The sequence below is a fragment of the Mustela nigripes genome, chromosome 4, assembly GCF_022355385.1.
Source record: "Mustela nigripes isolate SB6536 chromosome 4, MUSNIG.SB6536, whole genome shotgun sequence".
NCBI classification, from domain to species: domain Eukaryota; kingdom Metazoa; phylum Chordata; class Mammalia; order Carnivora; family Mustelidae; genus Mustela; species Mustela nigripes.
In genome coordinates this window covers 45,365,630-45,389,687 of record NC_081560.1, presented here as the reverse complement: position 1 = coordinate 45,389,687, position 24,058 = coordinate 45,365,630, and the positions used below count along the sequence as shown (strand labels likewise).

Below are 24,058 nucleotides of genomic sequence, written 5' to 3'. Positions count from 1 at the left end.
AGGACGAAGGACACTCAGGCCTTCTCTCTGCCCTAGAACTCACTGAGGACTGGGCCTTTGAAGGAAAAGGCAGAGGTCTGGCAGTAGAGACAAAGCCTGTCCTCCCCCTTACCTCCGCCTGTCATCTCCTCTGTCACTGAACTCCTCTGGACCTACATGGTTGGCCACGTTGGCTGTGGAGGGAATCCAGGAAGCGTTAGCACCCACACTCAGAGCTGGGCCCCTTCCATGGGGCAGCAGCAGTGTGGCCCCAGGGAAGGTCTGGCATTTAGGACAGCTCGTGGCATGGCACCCAAGATGGGACTGTTCCTATAAGGTTTAGGCTTTCTCTCACAGATGGCAGATGCGGGCCTGCCTGTCATTCACCCTGTCTGGGGCTTCTCACGGCAGCCTCTGGCTGGGAGCCTGGTTCTAGGGCCCTCACTGAGTATGTGAGGGCTGGGGGTGAGGGAGGTCCCGTCTGTCAGTGAGCTTATTAGATGACCCGCACTCTGGACGTGTCTGGGAAGAAGAGGAAGCTCTGGGCCAAGAAGTGCACCCTCTACTGAACTAGCCGGCCTCCAGCCCCAGCCTGGCTGTGTGTTCTGGTCCTCCATGGGCTCACCATGGTCTTGCTCATTAGAACTGCGCCTCAATCTCACCACCCCAGAGCTCACTAATGAGCTTACCACCCCCTTCCAGTCCTTCCCTGAAGCCACTGTGACCTCTAACATTAGAGTAGATTGACTCACATCATTCTTTTGCTTCACACCTGTCAGTGGTTTCCCCATCCTCTGAGGCCATTAGGGGCTGAATTATGTCCCCTCACAGATTGACATGTTGAAGTCCTAGTATGAAGAGCCTCAGAATGTGTCTGTATTTGGAAACAGGGCCTGTAAGAAGTGATTACGTTAAAATAAGGTCCTTAGGGTGACCCTTAATCCAGTTGAGTAGTGTCCTTATAAGAAGAGGGAATTTGGAACCAGACAGGTTCAGACGGAAGACCACATGAAGAAACAGGGAGGAGACGGCTATCGGCAGCCAAGGAGAGAGGCCTCGGGAGAAACCTGCCCACACCTTGATCTTGGACTTCCAGCCTCCAGGCCTTTGAGGAAACAAATTTCTGTTGTTTAAGCCACCTGGTCTATGGAACTTTCTTCTGCTGGCCTCAGCTAACTAATGCAGGGACTAAGAGCCCAAACTTAGCATAGCCTACGAGGCCCGATGAGACCTGTTCCCTCCCTTCACATTTTGACTTAAATGTGTCACCTCCTAAGGGAAGCCTGTCCTGCCTCATCAATCCATCTGAATAGGGACTGCTCTCATGGTCCCCTGCCGCCTGGTCCCTCTCCAATACAGAATCTTACTGCTTTCTTTCACAGGCCTCCCCTTGGTTTCAAGTGTCATGGTTTATTGCTTTTGAGATGCAAACTTTGTGTGCATTTGAACATCTCTGGGATTTTGAGGCACTCTTGGAATCGCTGACGGTGTCAGACTTTAGCTGCCAGCTTGCTTTCTTCATGAAACAAACAATTATGGTGACTCTGATGGCATCTTAGATTCGGGGCAGGGCAGTGCAAATGTGTCTGTATGATTATTTGATTACTATCTGCCTTCCCGATTAATCCAGGGAGCCCCCCCCCCCCAAGGACAAGACTGGTCCTGCTTCCTTCCTTGCTGTACCCCCATCACTGAGCGTAATGTCCGGGACTGAAACACAAGTCATGTTGAAGGACAGTCACCCTCAGAGATGACAGACAGCAACTCTGCTGGCAATCAAGTGTTCATTCTTTTTAAATTAGGGCTTCTAAGCTGGCAGTCCACAGGGAGGTGTGGGGGCATTCACTCGTCTCACCCCTACAAAAGATTTGAGAATCCCCCTTTAGAAGTGACTCCTAATCGTGCCCTCTGTTCCCCTGCCGAAGGAAAGCCTCAGACTGTCCTGCAGGAAATGTGCCCCCACCCTCCTTCTTTGCCGCGGGCCTTTGGTTAGCTACCTCGGAACCCAGAGGAAGTTAATTTCATCTTTGGAAAATGTCACCCACTTGGAGGGGGCTCCTGAATGAGAAAACTCATTTATAAAATCTCTGGGCAGCTTTCCCCCCCCCCCCCATAATCTTTTGACCGTTTAATAAATGGCAGGCTGCCCTTTTGTCTCCTCTCCTGGAAAATTCAGGGTGGCTGATTATGCAGACGCCTGCCCTCTGGCAGGTTGCACGGCTCTTTTTCCTGCAGTAAATGAGCCCTGGGTCCCTGAGAAGGCTCCCTATTCGAGGTGAGGCCCTCACCAGAAAAGTTTGAGCCCGGAATGGGAGCCAAGTTTGCAGTGGGGTTTAGGCACGTCTGGCCACGTCCTCTGAGGTATCTATTTCCCCCACATCCACCAAGGAGAGGGCTCTGGAATCACGTTTTAATGTCACGAGGGGCTGGGGTGAGGGCCCTACTGGCCAGGTGGGGGTGGGGCAGGGCAGGACGTTTGGAAAATGAGAAAACGGACACCTTGTAAAGATCGCCATCCTACCCCCTGGAGGAGGCCACTGTTTGTGGGCAAGTCTTTCCTAGGGACCTAAGCACAGGTTCCCTGTCCGAGATACCCCAGTTTAGAGTCAGCTCCCAGGAGGGGCTCCGGGGGGCCCCAGGAAGACCGCTCGGCCACTCTCCTGTGACAGGCCGGAGAAAGTATGCCCTTCTCCCCACTGGAAAAATAATTCCCATTCTTTCCTTAATCCGCAGGCTGTGGCTGTAAATACCTGAGCATGCAAACATCTCCCTGGGGCTGGTGGGGATTAGGCCAAAATCAGCCTGGTCCATGGCACTCACGGAGCCAAATAAACCAGAGCCCGGGGTTGGGAGAGGAGCAGCCCCAGGGAGTCACAGGTGACGGGGAGAGAGCTCAGAGAGCCTGATGGGCAGAGCCAGCCAGACCTCTGCTCAGGACTTTGCAGAGGGCCCCTGCTGCTCCTCTGCCCTAAACACTCCCCTGCCCTAAAGCAGCAGCAGTGAGGGTCCTGGGGCATGTTCTGTGCCATCTGCCTTCCCTGAACACCCCTCTGCGGGGAGCTTTTCAAGGGAGTCTCTGATCAGAAAGTCCCAGCTCCTTATCCTTCTCTTCCCCCGCGCTCTTTCCCGAATGCCTTGCTAGTCCCCGGATGGATGATTCTGGGCATTCCTCCCTGGCACCCCCACAACAGACTGCTCTCCCTCTCCCGTCGCCCTGTGGCTCCAAGCCCACCTATCTTCAAGGTAAAGTCCTAACTAGTTCAAGTTCCACTTCATGCATGAGGACCCTCACTCGTCAAACATTTGCTCATGTTGGCTTCTAACCCCTGCCCCTGGTGCTAAGGGCACAGACTGGTGCTTGGGAGGCAGGCTGGCCTCCCTCTTGGTGAGGCTGTGATGTGCTGCAGGAGGGCAGGCAGGTACTGGGTACCTAGCACCTGTTACATAGTAGCCCCCACCCAGGAGCTAGAGGGTGATTCATGCTCCCTGGTTGGCTCATTTGGGTGATGCAGAACCTGGAAGGGGAGGAGAGGTGTCCCAGCACTCTAGATGGGGGAAGGGGGTGCCCACGCACGGGGGCCAGCCGCGCTGGCGTGTTTGAGGACTGGTGAGAGGCTGGTGCGGCTGCTGGGTGTGGCTGTGGAAGAACCAGTGGGGAGGTCATCATCTGGGGAGGAGCGGCTGGCTGCAGAGGAGCTTTCCCAGGCAGACTGGGCAGCCCTGTGAGCCAGCTAAGTATGGGAGAGGAAGCAGTGTGGGTGCCCGGGGTTTCAGGCCGGCATACCTCACAGCGTGACCGTGGGTGAGGGGAAGCCCCTGAGAGAGGCGGGCATGGCTCCGGGGGACAAGCCGTGTCTGTGAGCAGCCCAAGGGACTCGCAGTCTGGTTCAGAGTCCGGGACCCCCCTCTGGTATCTCCGAGGTCAGCCCAACCCAGGTTAGCCGGAACACACCGGGGCCCTTTCTCTGGGGCTAGCACCGGCAATTCTGTCTGCGCTGCATCCCTCTTGCAGGTGGGCTGTTTTCTGAAGACGCCGAGGTTCCCCATCTGGGTGGTGTGCAGCGAGAGCCACTTCAGCGTCCTCTTCAGCCTGCAGCCAGAGCTCCTGCGGGACTGGAGGGCCGAGAGGCTCTTCGACCTGTACTATTACGATGGCCTGGCCAACCAGCAGGAGCAGATCCGGCTGACCGTTGGTGCGCCATCCCCACCGGCCCGCGTCCTCCTCGGGGCGGGCAGAGAACAACACAGGCCCTCAGACCTGTGTCCACACTGGGGAATCAGAGAGCGTGTGTTGGTGTATCCTCCTACCGGAGGAGCCAGAGCAGGGCCTTGAGAAGCTGGTAGCATTAGAGGTGTACGGTAGAGTTGAGAACTCAGAGTAGGGAGCCCTGAATACCATGCTGAGAAGTTCGGATTTTCTTCTATGGGCAATGAGGAGCCATGGAAGATTTTAGAGCAGGAGAAGGATAGGATCAGATGAGTTTTAGAAAGAATGATGCTGGTGGCTGACGGGGAGCAGGAGGGTGGGGTGGAGACCGGAGGTGTGAGGTGTGAGGAGAGAGCTGTGGTCCAGAGGAGAAGCAGTGGGACAGGGACAAGGGTGGGTCCAGTCAACATGAGAAGCAGAGCAGGTGCTAGAACAGTCAGGTCCCAGGAGCTGGGTTGTTGGTGCTGACCCACAAGTTCAGACCCCGGGCTAATGAGTGTGTGTGTGTGTGTCTCTCTCTCCCGGCCCCCAGACACCACCCAGACCATCCCTGAGGACAGAGACAATGACCTCGTCCCACCCATCGAGCTCTGCATCAGAACCAGGTGAGTCAGGTCTGTCTCTGGCTCTGGAAGCTCACCTAAGTGCCTGGGAGGTATGGTGGCTAGGGTGGTCGTACCCACCGGAAGGAGGGTGGGTTTTGGGATTGCCCCAATCAAGAGTCTGTGGTGAGGCAGGCCTTCCACAGAATGGAAAGGCGCAGGGCTTGGGGCTTGTTTGTACGTAGCCTTTCGTGGTCTCTGTGGCTCAAGTGGAGAAGTGTGTGGTCTGTGATGTGACTGTGTCTTCAGACAGCTTCTGGGGCTGCCCCTGTGGCAGGGGTGGGGGGAGTGCGTAGGTGTTTCTTGAGGCTCATCCTTGCTCAGGGCGATCCCTGGCACCTGCAGTGAGTGCTGTGAGGTCCGGTAAGGAGGGAGGACAGGGAGGATACAGGTGGGAGAGGGGATGGGAGGAGTTTGAGCAGGATGGGAAGGTGAGAGGGCCTAGCTCCTCTGCGGTCCCCAGGGGGTCGCCCTGAGATGGCTTCCTGTGGCAGCAGCACCCTCTGTGTCCAGGAGGAGCAGACCCACTCGTTCTGTTGGTGTGGGTCGGGCCCTCTGAACCCGAGGTGCCCTAGAGCCTCAGACACACGGTGGGAGGTCCTTGACTCTCCTATTCCAGCTCAGGCTCAGGGTGAGTTGGGGCTGCCTTCACTCAGGATCCCACTGACTGGACCCCAGGGCTGGAAACAGTACTCTGGGGGGCTGTGGGGTCGGAGCTCTGGTCCCATTCCCGCACCCCCCACTCCCCTCACCCTCCCACCCCCCACCCACACCGCCGCCTCAGGCAGGCCCTTCACAAAACCTTTGCGGAATGACTCTGGAGGCCTCAGATGCAGTGGGAGGAGCAAGTTGGGGAGGAAGGAGGTCTGCATTCCAGTACCTTCTGGGGAAGTGCTAGAACTTGCACGTGGTCCGTGGGGGTTCTAGAGTTTGAATCCTTTCCGCTCTTCACCCGTGTGTCCCTCACATTGTCAGCTGTAAGACTGGTAAAATGGAGAGCCCGGCGTGGGGCTGTTGTGAGAGCACCTGTGAGAGCACCTGGTATTCCACCAGGTGCTCTGTAAACAGCTCTCACGGGTAGTGTCTTAGCGACCCCGGGCCGCAGTGTGACCTCAGACGGAACCTCATGTCCCCAACTGTGAAGTGATTAACTTGGGGTGCAGGACATGGATAATGCTGGGGCTCTGACCACCTGCATCCCAGGGGTTTCGCTCGCAGCCTTGGGCTGCTGCCCAGCCAAAGGTTCATGAGCCCTTGACTGGAGCCTCGGTCACAGCGGAAACCCCAGGGGGGGAATGTGGGAGATGCTGGGACATCCTCATCAGACCCCATCTATTCGTCCATCTGTTCATCCGTCCTCCTGCCTGCCCACCGAGCCAGGGACAAAGCATTCTTGTGGGGTCATGTGCTGGCTTTTCTTTCGTCGGGCGGATTAAGGGCCCAAGCAGGTCGCTTTCCTTTCATGTACAAAGGGCCACTCATTCCAGGTGATGAGAGAAGGGCAACACTGGAAAGAGAAGGTGACACTGGCCTTGGCACCCTCCTCAGGACGGGGTGAGAGGCCACAGGGCAGCCTTCCTGCAGGTGGGCCTCCCAAGCAGGGCTGTGGACCACACCCTGGGCACAGGCTCCGCCCATCTCCCCGACTCCAAAGACTTTCAACTGTCTCTGTAGGGGATGTGGGGGACCACCGCCTGGGACCTCTCCAACAGCCCCATCTGGAATCACTCCTCTTGTCCCAAGAATGGTTCCACTGCAGGACTCACCAGTACCTCCAGCTCAGGGGTTGGACATTCTGAGCTCAGCCCTAACTGTCCAGTACTTAGCAGTGACTTGGGGCTCTGTTTTGTTGGGGAGCTCAGTCCAGGGTCATCTGAGCACGAGCATGGGCCGGGAGCATCTCTTCCTCTTCTGTCAGCTGTCTTCTTCTCCCAGGGCTCCTCCCATCCCAGTTGTCACTGTGTGCAGTGAAATGATGGGGGAAAATGGGGTCGCTGCCTACAGCCAAGAGCCATCCCTTGGCCTGGGGCATATGGTCCATAGGCTGAGTCTCTGCCCTGCCCTTTTCTGTCCCTGCTCACTATCAGTGTGTGGCTCTAGCCATGCTTCCTAGTCCTTTGTCACAGATAGAAAATCACACTTGTGCAGCACACAGGGTTCAGAACAACTGGCCTGGCGGCTCTGTGGGCCCAGACTCCACCTAGCCCCTGATGGATGTGGGGATCAGTACTCTGATATACCTGTCTTCATCTGTGGTTCAGCCATTGGGAAGAGTATGATCCTCAGGCTTCAGCAGGCATCCCTGAAGGATATGGTAGTGAGTCCTACCCCCATGGGTTCTGGTTCAGTAGCTAGGTGGGGCCTGGGAATTGGCATATCTGGGGAGTTCCTGGGAATTGCTGGTGCTGCTGTCCCAGGACCACATTCAGAACTTCTGGTGCCAAGTAAGGGTAGCATCTACCCCTCTGTGGCCCTTTCTGGCTGTCTTGTAAGTTAGATGTCAGGTGAAGTGCTGAGCCTCAAGCATCTGGCCTGTTGTAATACTCTGGGCCAGGGGTCCTTCCTTGCTGGCCCTGGGGGCAGCCCCACCCCATTCCCCCACCTTCCCCCAGGTAGGAGTATCCATCCTCTGCTAGGACTTTCCTAAAACCAGCTGTCTGCCTCTCTTATGACCTCTACGACCTGCCCCACCATGGTGGGCCCACCTGGGATGTTAATGTGGTGAGATTTTTCCCAGCATCATTCTCAGAAAAGCTAAGTGGGTGAGTGGATAGTGGGAATGCTGGATCCCCCCCTCTCCCTCCAGTACCCATCAGATAACATACCACTGTAATGGGAAACAGCAGGCCCGGCCTCCTGGAATCCTGTTCCAAGGGGTCGGATTACAAAGGCTTTGCGTTTTGTTTTCATCCCAGATTCTCGAACAGCTCAAAGGGAGAAACTTGGGAAAGTGGCCTTCAAGGTCAGTGAAGACCCTGGGGAGAAAGGGCCCTGCCTCTTGGGGGATGAGCCCTGCTGCCCATAGGAGGTCCCCACCCTGACAGGAAGAGGGTACATGTGGCGTCATGGCCTGAACTCAGGCCACATCTCGGGTCATTACCGCAAGATGACCAGACCCCTGGGCCCATCACTTCAACCTCATGGAATCCCTGGGCTGGACTCCATGGAAGAAACAGCCAGATCAGACTCTAGGTTCTTGCTCTGGGAGAGTTCACAATTGAATAGAAGTCAAGTTCATGATCCACTCTCTCCTAATCCAGGCAGAAATGTGCTGCCTACCCTTAAACCTAGCTCTCTTGCCTGCTAAGGACATCTGATGCTCACCCTGACCCAGCAAGGAGCATACCACACCCCTAGCCATCTGGAAGCTTGCTGAGGTCCACGGAAAGGCCCTTAGACACTACCTGAGATGGCCCTTCCTTTAACATGTCAGGGTATGCGAAGCGGAGCTCTGTGCCCCAGGCCATACCTTGAGTCACAAACAGTGCAGGTCCTGAAGCTTAGGCTTGCATTGTCCCAGCCCAGGGGAAGGTCACTGAGCGGTCAGTATGATTTCCCGCCACCTGGCTTTGTTACCACAGTGACATTACACAAGAGCGGACTGTTGGTTTTGCTTCTGGGGAAGAGCACCCTAAGTCGAATGATCCCAGGTCCCATGCCATCTCTGCTCTCAAATGTGACCCGCGTCTGGACCTCAGGGAGTCTCCCATTACCTACCCTCATGTCAGGAATGTGGGGTCTGTCCACCACCCCCCCCACCGCCCCCCCCCCCACCCCGCGCAATTCCCGCTGCTCTCTGACCATCTCAGCAAAAACAGACTCATTTATGGTGATTTCCAAACAAGACACACACAGTGACCTCTCGAGCTTCCAGCCTAGCCAGAGTGGGAGAGAATGAAACAGTTGTCAGTGGTCCAGAGGAAAGAGGAAAGAACACATAACCAGGGCCTGGGGCTGGGCCACAGATGTTTCTGTTTGGAGGCTCAGACAAGAAATTGAAAATATAATTTCAGCTGGGAACAGTGCCTTCCAGGGGCTGGAGCTGAGTGCCCAGGTCCGTCAGCTGTACCCCCACCCACTGGGGGAGGGGGCTGCTATGCCAGTCTTCATGCCTCAGCTGACACACTTCTTGCCCAGGTACCCTGTCCACAGTGTCTCTCACCCACCAAAAGAGGGTTTCCTGGGTGCTCCCGTGGCCCCAGCTGATCTCTTCTGATTCCCTGCCCCACAACCTGCACACACACTTGCCTGCTCTGTTCCTCGCCCTGGTTAGGTTCACAGAACACTCAACACCATGATGCAGTACCTCCACTGGCTCTGTTGCGTCACGTTGTATGACCTCCAGAAGGCTTGGTTCTGTTCCACATCTCAGTTTCCTCATCTGTTGAGGGGTAGAAGGATCCCTTCCTCGAGCTGTTGCGAGGTTGAAAAAAGAGAGGCAGAAGCATTCCCTTTCCTTTGGAGACCATGGGGGTGCACGTGCCTGTGTGGGAGAAGGGATAGTCAGGAGGAGGCATAAGGGAAGGGACAAGAGAGGACAAGGGCCATGGGCTGGGCTCTCTGACTGCCTGGGTGAACGAAGATGCTTCCGCCCTGGGCCCCTGGAGCCCCAGAAGGAATAGCTGCTGGGCAGGGCTGTGTTCATTTAGTGGCACTTGGCCCTGAGTTGTCTTGGAGGGGACAGAGGCCAGTGATACCAGCTCTGTCCTTGAGGGGCTCACAGTCTCATGGGGGAGGGAGACCCCATGACAATATGGCACTGAGAGAGGACCCCCCCAGGCTGCTTGGGGGTCAGAACACACTTCTAGAAGGAGGAATCTTGGATCTGATCCTGAAGAATTGTGGGTGGGGATGAGGGATGGTTGTTCCGGGTGGAGGGCACAGCACAGGCGAATGCCCCCAAGGGAGGGATAGCCTATGGGGTTCATTCCAGAATCTTCTGCTTCCCGTGGCTACAGTACAGGAAGTGGAACTTGCACAAAAGGATACTTGCCTGGAAGCCCATAGTGAGCAAGAGTTCTGTGGTGTATTTCTACTGGTCAGCTCTGGTGAGAGCTTTAAAACCTGGCCTGTGCCCTTCTCTTTGCTGATACCGGCTCTACTAGGCATCTGTCTCCAGGATACACTAGTGTCATCAATGCTGAAAGTCTGTGGAGCGGGCAACCCCTGCTCAGCTGTGGTTTTTGGCCCTGGGGAGGGAAGGGCCTCATTTGTGGCCCTGAGATGGGCCCTCTTTGTGATGCTGAGCCTCCCTGAGCTCCAAGGACCACAGCATCTTCTTGGAGCTCGACTGCTAAGCCAGTGGTCCTCAGCCACTGGGTTATCTTGTGCCCCAGGGACTATTTGGCAATGTTGGGAGACATCTTTTGGGTATCACGGCTGAGGGGAGGAGGGTACTAAAAATCCCACAATGCACAAGACAGCCCCAGAATAAAAATTAGCCCGCAATGTCAGTGGTTTGAGGTCAAGAAATCCTGCTGGGAACTCTTATGCTCAGCCTCCTGAACTAACCCTGGGAGAGTGAGCTTTCATTCTGCCCGCTGTGCTGTCTGCGGGTCCGTTTCATCCCTGCCCTCCCCCTGCCTGCCCCTAATTGCATACACAGAGCTCTGTTTACTGTCCTTGTAATTGGCCATGGACTTTCCTACCAGGGAACCATTCATCCTCACACAAGCACAGCACCCCCATGTCTCAGCTCTTGCCATTTAAAAAATATCTCTGCTTTGATTTTGTATCAACTGTAAACTACATTTCTCTGCTGTTTCTAATACTTTCTTCCTCATTGGTACCTGTTAGCTGGGTGGGTTAGTTACTAGGGTAAAAAGCCTCGAAACTAAGCATTAACTCCCACCACCTAACTGTAAGATCCAGTGACTGTTGGGATGGCATGGATGTCTCTAGTAGTAGAGAGATGTGACTCACCCCTGCACTGAAGCCAAACCCCATGTTGCCAGGATCTGAGCTGTTTGCAAATGGGGAGCTCATAGAAGGAACTTCTCTCTGCCTGTCAGAGTGCGGAGGGTGAAGGCTGGGAGGGGTGGGGAGGGATGAGAGAAGGGTTTGGGGACCAGGTTGAAGTTAGACCTTATGGTAACAAGAAATCTGACGGACTTCTGACTCCCGCCCCACACCCCCACCCCTGCCCATTCTTACCACGACTGGGACAGGAAACCACTCTGGTCTGGGCAATAGTTTTCCCTTTGCAGTCTGGGACCCTGATGCCTGCCTGGAGCTAGGCAACGGGCAGAATGTCGCTCTCATCCACGTCTCCTTTCTGATGCTTTCTCGGGGGTCTGGATTCAGGATATAGCCCTAGTGTGTAAGACTTTGATAAGAAACTTACAGAGGCTGATACTCACCTATAAATCTTAATAGAGCAATAAAAGATTTTAGTGACATGCTTCAAAACTGCAAAGATGAGGAACAGAGAAATGAAATTGAAAATCTCATGTTGCATGGTAGAGTTGATGAAGCCCCAGGTCACATTGCCACGTATTGCGGACTCACTATTGACACGCTTGGCACAGTAAGTCTGCCTAGTCCCTGGGAACCCGTGGTCAGCACCATGCCTTCCCAGCGGGCCTTACCTCCAGATCCTGCTCAGCTGTGTGACTGAGCGCTGCATCTGTCTTCCCTACTGGCTGCACCTGTAGGGGCCACCCTGTGACATCATCAGGCCCCAGCATCAAACAGTGCAGGCAGTAGCTGCTTGATGACCGAGTCATGGTCTGACTTCCATCCATGTTGATGATCTCCAGATACAGTCACATTGCCTCTTCCTCAAGCAGTGACAGACACTTTGATGCCAGTGGAGCCCCTCAAAGTGGCCCAGCCCCGGAGCACCTAATAGATCCCTCTAGATCTGCCCCAGGGCTGACCTGTAGCAGCTCAGGAAATAGTCGAAAGCAAGCGGACACCACAGAATCACTTAAGTCCCCCCCACAGAATCACTTAAGTCCCCCCCACCCTGCCAGGGGAGCAATGGCGCCGACCATTTCCATGACTGACAGTTAAGGGGAGGCAGGGTCGGTGGACAAGCACAGGAGGGCTATGTGTCTCATTACAGGTTGTGTTTGGAGTGCGTCTTGCTAAGGTTGGTCTTCCAGCACTTAGTCCGGAGAAAACACCGAGGAATGTGTCCAAAATTTTTTGCACATCCAGACCCGCTTCTGAGCATCTGTGACCAGAAGGCTCTCCTGGGTCCGATGGCTCAGGTGTGAAGGGTATCTCCCAGGCTTTTACACAGGAAGGAAAGGGTTGGTTGTCAAAAAGTCCTACCACCCCATTTGGGTGGGCTCTCTCGCTGTCACAAGGCATCATCCATAACACTGAAGGGTGACACAGAGGTAGTTTGGAAGGACTAGTTTCCTAAAACAGTGTTAACAGTCTTGGCTTGGCAGGTTTTCTCCTACCGTCTATCCGTTTCAGCCTTTTATGCTGAGGATTTTAACAGAAAGATGCAATTCAGCATTAATATACAGTCTGGATAAAAATGTTTCACAACGCAGGGCAGGGCTGCATCTTGTGTCTGGAATGTGACAAACACTAAATTCCCATATTCCTTCTATCCTCACAGTGGGTGGGTGGGGGTCGGAGTTGAGCGGGATAGTAATTGTTCCAAAACAGACGATAGGCCAAGTAGCTCCCACACCAAACCCTTCCATGGGAGCAAGACACACAGAAATACCACCACGATTTTTTGTCTTCAAATGATGAGAAATCTTTTGGCTCCTTTGAAGAGGAAGAAGCTGGTCAAAGGTGTGCAAAAAATTCAACAGAAGAAAATACAGTCTTTACAGATGCCAGGAAGGTGCCTATAATCAAGAGGAAAGTAATTTGGTAAGAGCAGAGTGAGTACGAGTTTCGTTGCCTCTGGAAGGCTGTCCCTCTCCATCGAAAAGCCAGAGACATTGGTGCAGCCACTGAAGCAAGGCACGGGTCATGAAGAAAGACAAAGAGCAGAAGCCTGAGGAAGGAAGGAGAAAGAAGCCCAGAGGGAGCCTGCGCTCTTCATAAAGGTGGAGAAGGTTGGGTTTACAACCAACCACTGCTGAAACGTCGTGGGCCTTCTGAGCGATTGGTCAGGAGGTGTTCCAGTCTTCCCCTGGGAGACCCTGTTCACTTGCCTGTCGAGGCTCCCACCTCAGGCAGCTGGGACTCTCCAAAGCAGAAGCACAGTTAAAATGAGAAAAGCTTCCTTCCCTCCACCCCCTTCTGTTGGCCATTGACAGGTTGACTTCTGTCAGAAGAAAAACATCAGGTTTTGAAAAAGTGTGCTCCCTCCGCTAGCCTCAACATTGCGAAAAGCATTTCAGGAGCCTGGGTTCGAACCCTGTACCCTAGCACTGCTGTTGAGGTAGATGCCACCCACATCTGCTTCCAAAGTTCCTGGATCTCAGGACGGATGTGTATCTCTTCGATACCCAGGATCAGGTCTTGTAGGAACATTCCATCCGCTAGAAATGTGATCCTCCTGGGCTGCTTTAGAAAACAAGTGTGTATTCAAGTCATATGCTAGGGCGTGCCTGGATGGCTCGGTCAGTTAAGCATCTGACTCTTAATGTAGGCTCCAGTCATGATTTCGGGGTCATGAGATTCAGCCCTGTGCTGGGCTCCACACTGGACGTGAGCCTGCTTAGGATTCTCTCTCTCTGTCTCTGCTTACCCTCCCCCCACGCACTCAAAAATACATAAGTGAATAAAAATTTTTAAAAAATTAAGTGTTGGGTCATTTTGTGGTTATCATCTCCACTAACTTTTATTTTGGAATTGGACTGGTATTAAAATTGTATCTAGCCCATTAAATGATACTGCTTCTTAAGACTTCATCAAGTAATTTAAAAAAATGCAAATCTGTGTTTTACTGAGCTGCTTCCAGCCCTTCACTGGCTTCTCGTGGCTCTCAAAGCAAAGCCCAGAATCCTTCGGAGGCTCCCAGGTCCTGTGTGGTGCCTCCTTGCCTGCTTCCTGCCGTGGGCCATACCTCTCTCCCGCCTTCTCTAGGCTCCGGCACCTGGAACCCTCCAGGATTCTCCCTATCTGGATCTTCCCATGTGCTGTCAAGTCCACCATGAGGCACCCTGGGAGGTGGCTGTGTCCTCGGGCACGTGGACCACACCCATCAGCTCAGGGCCCTGCAGTGCTAGGCACACAGCAGGCTCTCGATAAACACTTGTGGCAAGAACGAATGAATGAACGAATTAATGTCCTGCCCCTTCTATCTTCTCCTGGGCTCCCTGGGGTCCTAGGTATGTTTGTGTTTCATGGGGGCCTGGTATATAGGTTTGTGTGTGATGTGGAGAGGCAAAGTAGGGAGGTTAGAACCAGAAATCCTCAAAGCCCTTAAGACAGGACCTTCGGGTAAGTGAGGGCAAGAGATGGTTCCCGTGTGGGCCTGGGCAGCTCTGACTCTTTACCTGCTACTCTGCTTGCAGGTGGAAGGGGGCAGCGGTGAACTGGAACGGCTCAGACCCCATCTTGTGACCCTTCCTGTGGGTAAGCCTATGGCTCCACCACTCATCACTGGGGGTGACACCTGAGCCCCAGGCCTCAGGGACAAGTCTCTCAGAAGAGTGTCACCCCACTCTGGGCCAGCAGTGCTGCGGAAGCATCCAGAACCTTCCTGCCCCTTCCATGAAGGTCCCCCAGGACTGTGATGAGGGCCTAGAGTGCTGCTTACGGCTCCCTCCCTGACTGAGCCATGACTGCCAAGGATGGGACTGCCTGTGTGCTTTTTGTCTGCATCCCTCCCCTGCTCCCCACTGGGCCACCTGTCCCCTCGTCAAGCCTGTGATACAGTCAGCCTGGGCACCCTGAGCTCCTTATTTCTGGTGGTTGGCGTTCTATAAAGCAGGAGTCAAACCCCAGCTGAGGAGGAAAGAGTCGTTTGTTCTGTTGTGGCAAAGGAAGCCTGAGGTTTGCATGGTTCATGGCTGGGGTGGGAACAGGGATGGTCGCCCAGGGCCCTAGAGACCTGTGGGTAAGAGGTCATCTAATGGGGGTCTCTGCAAACAGGCGATGCCTCTGGTCCAGTAGTGTCCCTGCTGGGGCTTCTGGTCTAGCCTGTCTTGTCTGCGTAGGCCCCAGGCCTAAGGCACCAGGCTTTGTAAGCTGTGCTGCCTAGGGCAACACCCGCCCCCTGGGAGCCTGTCTCAGGGCAAACCTGGATCCCTATGAGGCCCTAGGAGGATGGTCATGTGGACCTGGCCAGGTGGATATGGGGAAGAACCTTCTAGGCAGGGACCTCTTGCCACAGAGGGCAATAAGATGAGAATGAGCCAAGGGACCCCCAATGTGGGTGGGCAGAGCCTGGGAAGGCCCTCATGTTCCAGAGCAAGAGGGGATAGGTATGACTGGGAAAAACAGTCACTCATAAAGGGAAATTTGCACAGTTGCAGCCTCCCTGATTCCATGGGCTTGCATCCTACTGGTCTTCAAACGGAATGTGACGTTAAGGACTGCTCTGTAATGGCTCCCAACAGTGGTACAGAGCAAGGGCACCCAGAGGCAGAGCACTGGCCTCCAGGAGCCTCTGTCACCAGCCCAGCCACGTGAGGGGCCAGGAGCAGCATGAGACCGAGCGCGCAGGAGCGCGGTCCATTGCTGGCCCCTGCTCGGGCCGGGCCGGAGCTCTGAGCAGGCCCCGCAGAGGTGGGTGTTTGCATGGAAGGACCGGGGAGTGAGCTCTTCCCGTGTCTGTCTGCCCTGGCCCAGGGAGCGGCCAGGGAGAGCCCTAAATGCTGAATGGTGGCTGGTCCCCAGCCTCTGTGTCCCATCCCTCCCCTAACCCCCATCCCCCCACCCACCCCCGTGCTCAGGACCAGAGCAGCTCAGGAACTGTCTTACCTCTGCAGCGCTGGCGAAGAGGAGACCCCTTCTCTTTATATGCCAGGCATTTGGTGGTGACAGCTCGAGGGCCTGTTTTGCACTCTCGTGGGCTGGGCACAAGTCGTGGCCGGATTGTTGTATTATCTTATTGTGGGTCTTTGGGGAGAAGCAGGGAGGAGCCGGGAGGGAAGTGAGAGGGCAGGGCGCGCTTTGTCTAAGCTGTGTGGAGGCCCCGCTGGGGTTTGCTGTGTAAACTCCAGTGGCCATTCACAGCAGGCGTCCCGCAGAAATGCTTCCTATATGTCCCCGAAATGTTTATGCATTTGTTTTCCTTGGCCAGAGACAGGCCACTCCAGCTGAGCCCTGGTGGAGGAAGTCAATTTCCCTGTAGCAGGCTTGTTTATCAGCCTGGGAAGGAAAAGTGTGTCTTTTCAATGAAACTCACTTAACCTCCTGACCAGGGTCCTGTTGGCAGGGCTGGAGAAATCAAAATATTCCCAGCGTTGCTTGAAAAACCCAGTTCCAACATATTATAGAAGCATTTTTTTCTAGAAGCCAAGATGCAGGTGCATGCATGGTTTGACACCCCGTGCCTGGGGTTTCCTGGGACACAAGACAAGCAAAGCCTCAGCACCACCATCTCTCAGGTCTGGAAGTGAGAAGACCCACAGCACAGCCACCACCTCTGCAAGAATGAACCAGAGGCGAGTGCCTCCCTGCTGGTGGCTCTTCTCCACCGGAGGCACAGAGTTTTCTAAAGAGACTGTGGGTAGGTATCAACAGGTCCCGAGCCTCTCTCCCAAATGATATTAAAATCTTTGTGTTCATGTACGTGTGTGTGATTTTCCAGGGAGAGGGTCTGTTTGACTTTGGCTAATACCTTCCTGAATTCCCCAGGAAAAAGTTAAGAGTCCTAGAGTTGAGTGGCTGCTGCAGACCGACCTGGGCATGGCCACCCCATCAGGGCTGGCACGTGGGCCATGGGCTGGCACGTGGGCCATTGGCCGGGTTAGCAAGCCAGAAGGTGTCAGTGAGGTGCAAATTCTTGGTCTCTGGAGGCAAGAGCAGGTCGATCCCGCTGCCCTTGTGGCAGTAAAAGAGGTCTCAAGGCCACTCAAGCCGACACTCTCCCCGATTAGTGCAAACTGCCCTGCCTTCTGTGCAGGCCTCCCATTACTGGGGACTGCCCCCCCAATCGGATGATTCACACTCTGGTACCTACTTATGGTGGCTCCCGGTACCGGCTTCCACCCAGCTTCTGAGGCAGTTAGCCTTCTCTTTCCCCATTGAAGAAGACCCAAGGCTTCCTTCTGGAAGGAAGGATCCACAACTAAACCATGCAAAGGCCCCGCACCTCTCTGCCTTCCCGGTTCTGGAGATCACATCCTCCCCCCTCAGCTTGCCTGTCTGCTCAGACCCTGCTGTCAGGAACAGCAGTGTCTCCTGTCCTCAGGTGGGAGTCAGGGACCATCCCACACTGCAGGTGCACTTGGCAAGCTTTGAAGCAGCTTTCGGGAAGTCTCCCTCACCTGGCTTTAGGAGAGGAGATACAGACCTCTGGGCCCCATAGCTGGGGGAAGGGACCCGAGGACAAAGAATTCCTCAATAGCCACTGGCCTCTTCCAGGGCCAGCCTCGTGCTTTCGTCACCTTCCTCCACGCCAGGGCACGTGCTGTGCTAATGGTGGCTGAGCCATTTGCACCCCGTTTCTGTAGGTTCTTTGTGGCAGTGGCACAGTAAGAAGAGCAGCTTCCAGAAGAACCACAAGGATTCCCTGGGGGTCAGAGCTGGGCCAAGGCTTTGTGGGGGTGAGTGTTGGGGGATATCCTCAGGACCCCAACCCAGTGCTTATTTCTGAGTGAAGGGAAGTTGGGGCTGGGGGCCCAGCCTCCCGGGAGGGCTGGGGCTGGTGAAGGACCCATCTTCTGCTCCCCCAGGCTGTTGACTCTGCTAAGCCCACAATGGCAAGAGGAGGACTCTTCTGCTAGCCTTTTGGCTCTGTGTGTGGGCCTTAGATCAGCAGCATCAGTAACACTTGAGAACTTTTTAGAAATGCAGAATCTCAGGCTCCACCCACACGCCCGTCTACCATTCAGAATCTGGACTTGAACAAAACCATCAGGTGAATCAGGTTAAAGTTGGAGACAGTTCTGTTCTAGAGCCTCGGACTTCGTGGGGGTGACAGAGGGAGTCCCCGTGAGGAAGTACTGAATGGCTGGGTGGGAGTAGCAGGACCAGAGGCCTGAGTCTAGCCTTGACTCATGACCTCCTGCTTGTGTGACCACCAGCACCTGCCCTGAGCTCTCTGGGCCTCCGTTTGCTCCTCTGTGAAATGCCCACCTCAAGGGGCTGTATTGAGGCCTGAGGGAGTCCTTGCGCAGTGAGGTGTGGAGAGCAGGGCCTGGCACGTCTCAAGGACTTGCTAAGTGTTTGCTCTTAATGTTTCTGGTGGGGGTGGGGGAGGATCCTTGGCAGTGGTAGCATCTTACCTTGGCCTTGAGGGATGGGCATAGCTTTGCCAAGTGGAGAACTGGACGGAAGATCATTGCGGGTGACATGGTGAGGTGGGGAGAACTGAGAGACCATGAAAGGCCGTGAGGTCTGTGAGTCCCAGAGGGTCAGGGGAGGAGGCACAGAGGGGGAGAAGGCCTTGAATGTTGGGCTCTCTGCTGGGACGTGTTCCCAGGAGACAAGGTCTGCTCAGAGCTTGACTCCAGATCTTTCCCCCTGGCCAGCAAGCGGGTATGGAGGCAGAGGCAAGGGGCACATTGAGGGGCTGCTGCTCTGATCCCAGGAGAGGCAGGGGGAGGGAGAGGCCAGGAGACGATGGAGGTGACTGATGCTGATAGCCTTTTGCCTTCCAAGGCCCCGTGGATGATCCTCTCTGGTCACGGAGCCCTTTGGGGAGCCTAACCTTGCAGGAGGCCATCAAACTGCCAAGCCTATTTGCAGGTACTTCTCTCCACCCGCCAGAGTCCTCCCTACTCCCTAATCATGCCCTAATCCTCCTGGGGCTGTGGGAGCTGTAATTACCAGGCAAAAATGTCAGGCATTTGCGATAATAGAGATTGCTTAATGCAGGCGGAGGAGCAGGCTGGCAGGTGGGCAGGGGAGGGGGGCAAGCAAGGTCAGTGGGTCAGGGTGGCCCACCGCCCGTGCCTGCACGGAGCGCAGGGATGTCGCTCCGGCAGACCGGCTCTGCACAAGAGAGGACCTTTGGCCCACGCTGGTCAGGGGCTCAGTGGTCCCAGCAGCCCACCATGGGCCTTTCCTGCTGTCTTGGGATGGGACCGAAGTGCTTCGTCCAAATGTCCCTTTTGCCTTCCCCGGAGATGCCTATCCTATGTCCTGGTCCCTGGGAAATCACTGAAGGCCTTTGCATTGTAGTTGGGGAAATCGAGGCCCAGATAGGAATTCTTAGTTAAGACCCCTGCTGGGGCATTTCTCATTCAATGAAGGGTCTCTTGGAGACCAGACCACCAGCTGGCCTTTGGGCTGAAGGGAGTACATCTGATGGGGGAATCTAAGGGGGTGACCAACTGCCTGTCATTCTGCCTCCCACATTGCTTCCTCCTCCTCCAGCTCCATACTTCACCCACCCCCAACCATAGCAGCTTCCCTGAGAAACCCTGCACTGCCTGAAGCCTTTGCTAGTGCTCTTCCCTGCACCTGGGTCCCTGCCCTCTGGCTGCCTGTGACCATCTGCCAAATCCAACCAGACCCTCAAAATCTCCAAGGCCCCTCCTCTAGGAAGCCCTCTGGGATTATCTAGCTGAAAGTGCAGGCCCAGTCCTCAGAATAGCCTCGAGCAGCTCCTCTCTTACCACCCAGATCCCAGTTGGTGGTCTGCACCCAGCTACAGGTTTCACCCATTCCCCCACATTTGTACATGCAGGTGCGCACACGTGTGTGTGTGTGTGTGTGTGTGTATGTGTGTGTATACCGCCCCTCCCCACCCCAGCCCATAGCACCCTGTTTCCTTGTCCCTTGTCTTCCCTTCCCTCCTGTATCTGTCCCATCCTGGGGGGATGAAGCCCAAAGTTCATTCCCCACCTTTGAAGAAGCCCCTCCCCACCCTGGCTCCAGGCATAAAGCCCCAGTCACTGGGCACTGGGATGGGGAGGCATTGCCCAAGGTCTCTAAACTGTTGATGCCGGGTGTGGTTTTGAGATTAAACCTGGCGACTTTCCTGTGGCCCTTGATAAGGGCAATTCTGGGTGCTTATCTGGCATTTTATGGTTTAAGGCCCCTTGACATGTGTGAGGTTCAGCAAAGTCCCGCCTCCCTGTGGAATGGAGCCCATCTCCATGACAAGCCCCCAATTCCTTGTGTCCTGCCTGGGTGTCCACTGCGAGTACTCTCCGGGCACTGGAGACACTGGTTGTCGGCACCATCTCTGGGCCCTGCCTCTCCTCACCCCTCCCTTGCTCCGGCACTGGGGCTGAACCCGAGGGGTACTAATAATAACGACGGCAGGACAATTGTATAAATACACTGTGCTATGCGTGGGAACCTTACTCTAAGGAAGGATTGTTCTGTTATTGATTTCCTGCCTCGATGTTCTCCAAAGTCCTGGGCTGAGATCATCCTTGGATTGCATTCGGGGTATAGGGCTCAGACGAGGGGTACTTGTATGGGCTGGAGCAGTCAGGGGAGCTTCTTAGATGGGAGAGGATTGAAGCTGAACCTTGAAGGAGTGTAGGGGAGGAGGAGAGGCAGAGGTATCCCAGGCCGATGGGCAGGGGCCTACGTGCCCCGGGGAAAGGGGCTGGGGCATCTGTATGGCGGGAAGTTAAGGTATATCAGAGCCGAAGGGCTTGCATGCCAGGCAGAGAGCTCACGCTGTCTCCTGAGCCCTGGGTAGCCGTGGGAGGTTTCAGAGCAGGGCAGAGGGGGTCCTGTGCTGCTTTAGAAGACTGTGCTGCAACAGGGGTACAGGGCGGCCCAAAGGGTGATGCCGACCTCTGAGCTCGGGCCCCAGGGAGAAGCAGCAGAGGGAGATCGCTTGCATTTCAGTGATTCAGCTGAGGGAGCAAGGTGGGGGGCCCATGGACTTGGAGTCCAGGGCCCTCTCTTCCCTGCTTCCTGGCAGGCAGACCTCGGCCTTGAGCAGCCGGCCCCTGTGTGCGCTCCCCTGTTGGCACCGGTGGCCGCCGCTCTCCTGGGAACAGTCTTTGCAAAACATCCCTACCTCCTGATGAAGGCTTCCTCCATCTCCTGTCTTGGCAAACCATGAAGGAGGGGGCCTCAATGTGAGGAAGTACCCAGGCCTTTGTTCTGGACCCGGCTACGGCTGGACCCACTGCCCATTGTTTTTGAAGCTATTGGTGACCTTGGGCCAGCTGGACGGGACCAGCTGGCTCCCTTGGGCCTGGTCACCTCCGAGAGCACATGGAAGACAGCCAGGCTGGCGGGATAGTACCCAGTCCCTCATTGGCCTTGAGAAGGTCCCCTTCCCATGGGGTGCCCCATCTGTGCTCTCAGAGCCTGGGACCCCTAGCTTGGTCATTTGGGGTGCTCGTGGACCTTAGGGAAACTGCTCATCTCCTGGGGACCAGGAGTCTCTCAGGCAGGAAAGCACACAGAGAGCTCCAAGCCCTTGCCCCGAGACTCGTGCTTCTCCCACATGCGCTATTGCTGTGGCCCTGGCTCTCCCGAACCTGCGTGTCAGAAGTCCCAAGCTGTTGTCGGCTGTGCTCTCCCTGGGTTTGGGGGATCCCTGCTGTACCCACCAGGGGGTGTTCACCATAAGACAGGAGACTGCAGCCTGCCAGAGTGGTTATAAACTTGGACCTAGACTTTGATGACCCAGGTTTAGATCTTAGCTCCCACGTCTCTGCTGTGTCACCTAAGTTAAGTGACAAAGAGCACAAAAACAAAAAAGAACAAAACATTTTCCCTCCCTGTAAAATGGGAATAATCATATCCTGTGTTTCTTCAGGTTGGCGTGGGGAGTGAGTGCACAGTGCTTGGAACAGGGCTTGGTGGGCAGTCTGTGGGCAGCATACATCGGCTCTTCTACGGGGAGCTGGATGGGAGGGTGCAGGAATCGGGGTGGGTTGAGCTCCTTGAGAGGCAATAAGCGTGACTGTGTGCAATGCTGTGACACAGGGAGGCCACCTCCACCCCTGGAGGTCAGTTCCTCTTCCCTGACGCCGCCCGCCCCAAATGGCAGTCCCTCCTCTCCTTTCCCCAGCTCTCACTGGCCCCACAGCAGCTCCTGGCTTTTCTCTCTGGCTACTCCATATGGCACTCCCTTTCTGCTCTGGGCTTTGGTCCCACTTTTGTAGAATGAGGTAAGCAGAGCAGTGACTGCTCCCGAGATGGAGACGAGGGTGCCAGCGTCAGACACTGTGGGCAGCACCTGCTAGGCCCCTCCCTCAAACCTTCCACTTCCAGGTGGGGAAACTGAGGCTCAGAGAGCCAAGGCACTCACCCAGGCCCTCCAGGCTAATGGATAGCAGGTGTCAAGTTCTTACTTCTCCCTTGCATTCTGGCAGGCCCCCACATAGGGCAGAGGAGTGAGAGGCTTGCTGGAACCTCTGGTCCCTGTCTTCCCTGATTTTATCCCCAGTCACCGAGACTTCACAGTCTTTGGAAACACCTGTCAGGGCTCTGGTTTCTATACCTGCAAGCTATTATGGGAGCCTAGTCTTTCTTCCATCCAGACGTCTCTCTGTGAGCAGCCCAGAGAGAAGGCTGGGTCACACCCCCCCCCCCCCCCCGTCTGGCCCTGCCTAGAGGAAGGCTGACCAGCCAAGGTAGGAGCAGGTCGCCAACCTCAACGTCTCCTGCAAACCCCAATTCCTGTCATCCCTCAGCTCCTATGGCTTTGGCAACCACAGAAAATGCCAAGCACTTTTTTCCTTCTTCCCCACTAACACAGACACACCTTGGGTTTATTTGTTTAAAGATTTTCCATTTCCTTTTCTGGAAAGTCATCAGGGTTATGCCCGTCCCTTTCATCACAAAGGAGGCTGGGAAAAGAGAGGTGTGTCCTTGGGGACGCTGAGAAGGAGTAAGCAAGGGAAGCCGAGACCTGAGCACCATCATGTGACCCAGCTGTGCTCTCCCTTGATGCCCTCTTACGCTGAGACGACCGTTCAGGTTGGCCTTTCATAGGAACATACCTGCTTATGAGCGAGGAACCTCTAGCTGGGGCAGTGACGTCCCAAGCCCCTGCGGCACCAGACTGACCAAGTCTGTCTCTCCTGTGTCCTGTCCCTGGCTGTGCCCCCTTTCATGTCCAGAGGCCTAATTGTTCGAGCTCCTCACTCGGCCCCAGCTCCCACTTGCACTGCACTGGGCGAGGAGCTCCCTGAGGGCAGAGACTCTGCACCCCCAGCCCGGGCGCCCCTGAGGCCAGCAGGGCCCAGGCCGCCGCCTCTGTACTGGCGATTCAGGCTTTGAGGCACCGACGGCCTCACAAAGTGCAACATCCCTCTTCTGCCAGGCCCACTCAGAGGGTCTGAGTCAGCCCTGGAGAAAGGGGGCAGTCCCTCACTGGGCTGGAAGCCCACCCGTCCACCTCTCCTTCTGCCTGGCCTTTCCTCTTCCCAAACCACCTCCCTTCCTTCGCATAAACAAATCTGTCTGCCATGTCCCCTCCTCTAGGAAGCCTTTCCTGATTACTGGAAAGAGGTGGGGTTCTTCCGCTGCCCACAGATCTACCTCACCCCTTCCTGAGGTTCAGGCCTAGGCCTTAGCTGCCCTCCCCTGTACACCCAGGGCTGTCTAGAACCCCCGCTCTGTCGTTAGGGCCACTCGGGCCAGCTCGGGCCAGCTCGGGTCTGAGCCAGCGAATGGCGGAAGGATGGTCTCCTATGGGCATTGACCACGGTGCTGGCCTCGGCTGGGCTCCTAGGGGCATTGTGTTATCCACACTGTGACTCTCCATCAGGGATGTACCCCATTGAGGTGCCCAGGCTCAGACCTTCTCACAGAAAGGCCCAAATGTCCCTAAACCACAGCCACCTGCCTGCCTTTCAAATCTCTTCATAATAAGGTCCACTCAACCAGTTCCTGGACAGCCAGAATCGGAAGAAAGACTTTCTCCTGACCGGAGGCAGCAGCCTCTGTGACCATAGAGTAAGCTTTGGTGAGCATGTCTTCCTTTCTTGTCATGGCTTCCAGGAAGCTCCAATGGAAAGTGAGGCTCCATTGTAATCTCTCTCTGGCCTCATGAGAAGCTTCGTCCCTCTCTGTGTTTTTGCTTTAACTAGACTATGATCAGGACTTTGTTTCATTTTGTAATTCTGACCCTTGCTGCTCCAAGTCATAAGACCAGGGAGCATGGACATCACCTGGGAGCTTGTTAGAAATGCAAAATCCTGGGCCCTACCCAGACCTACTGAGTCAGAAGCTCATTTTAATAAAACCTCCAGGGGATTCATGTTCACATTCTAGTCCAAGAAGCACTGATGGAATCCTCAGACGTTTTTAG

At 55.3% G+C, this 24,058-nt stretch overlaps 1 protein-coding gene and 1 long non-coding RNA gene across 11 annotated transcripts in view; one reads left to right on the top strand and one right to left on the bottom strand.

The window, feature by feature from the left end:
• The window catches only part of MINDY4 (MINDY lysine 48 deubiquitinase 4), a 122,084-nt gene that overhangs the window by 90,554 nt on the left and 7,472 nt on the right, over positions 1-24,058 (top strand). For 2 of the 10 annotated variants that reach the window (XM_059396628.1, XM_059396625.1), the window contains 3 exons: positions 3,992-4,172; positions 4,719-4,791; positions 14,223-14,654. In XM_059396628.1, the coding sequence (XP_059252611.1) occupies positions 3,992-4,172; positions 4,719-4,791; positions 14,223-14,271 (303 nt within the window). In that variant the 3' untranslated portion in view covers positions 14,272-14,654. The other 8 variants (XR_009403776.1, XR_009403778.1, XR_009403777.1 and 5 more) reach the window with 8 other exon arrangements.
• On the bottom strand, positions 8,603-13,464 carry LOC132015821 (uncharacterized). Its single transcript, XR_009403780.1, has 3 exons — positions 11,376-13,464; positions 10,942-11,100; positions 8,603-9,271 (listed from the first exon to the last, which is right to left on the bottom strand). It is a non-coding gene; the product is annotated as an uncharacterized LOC132015821 (long non-coding RNA).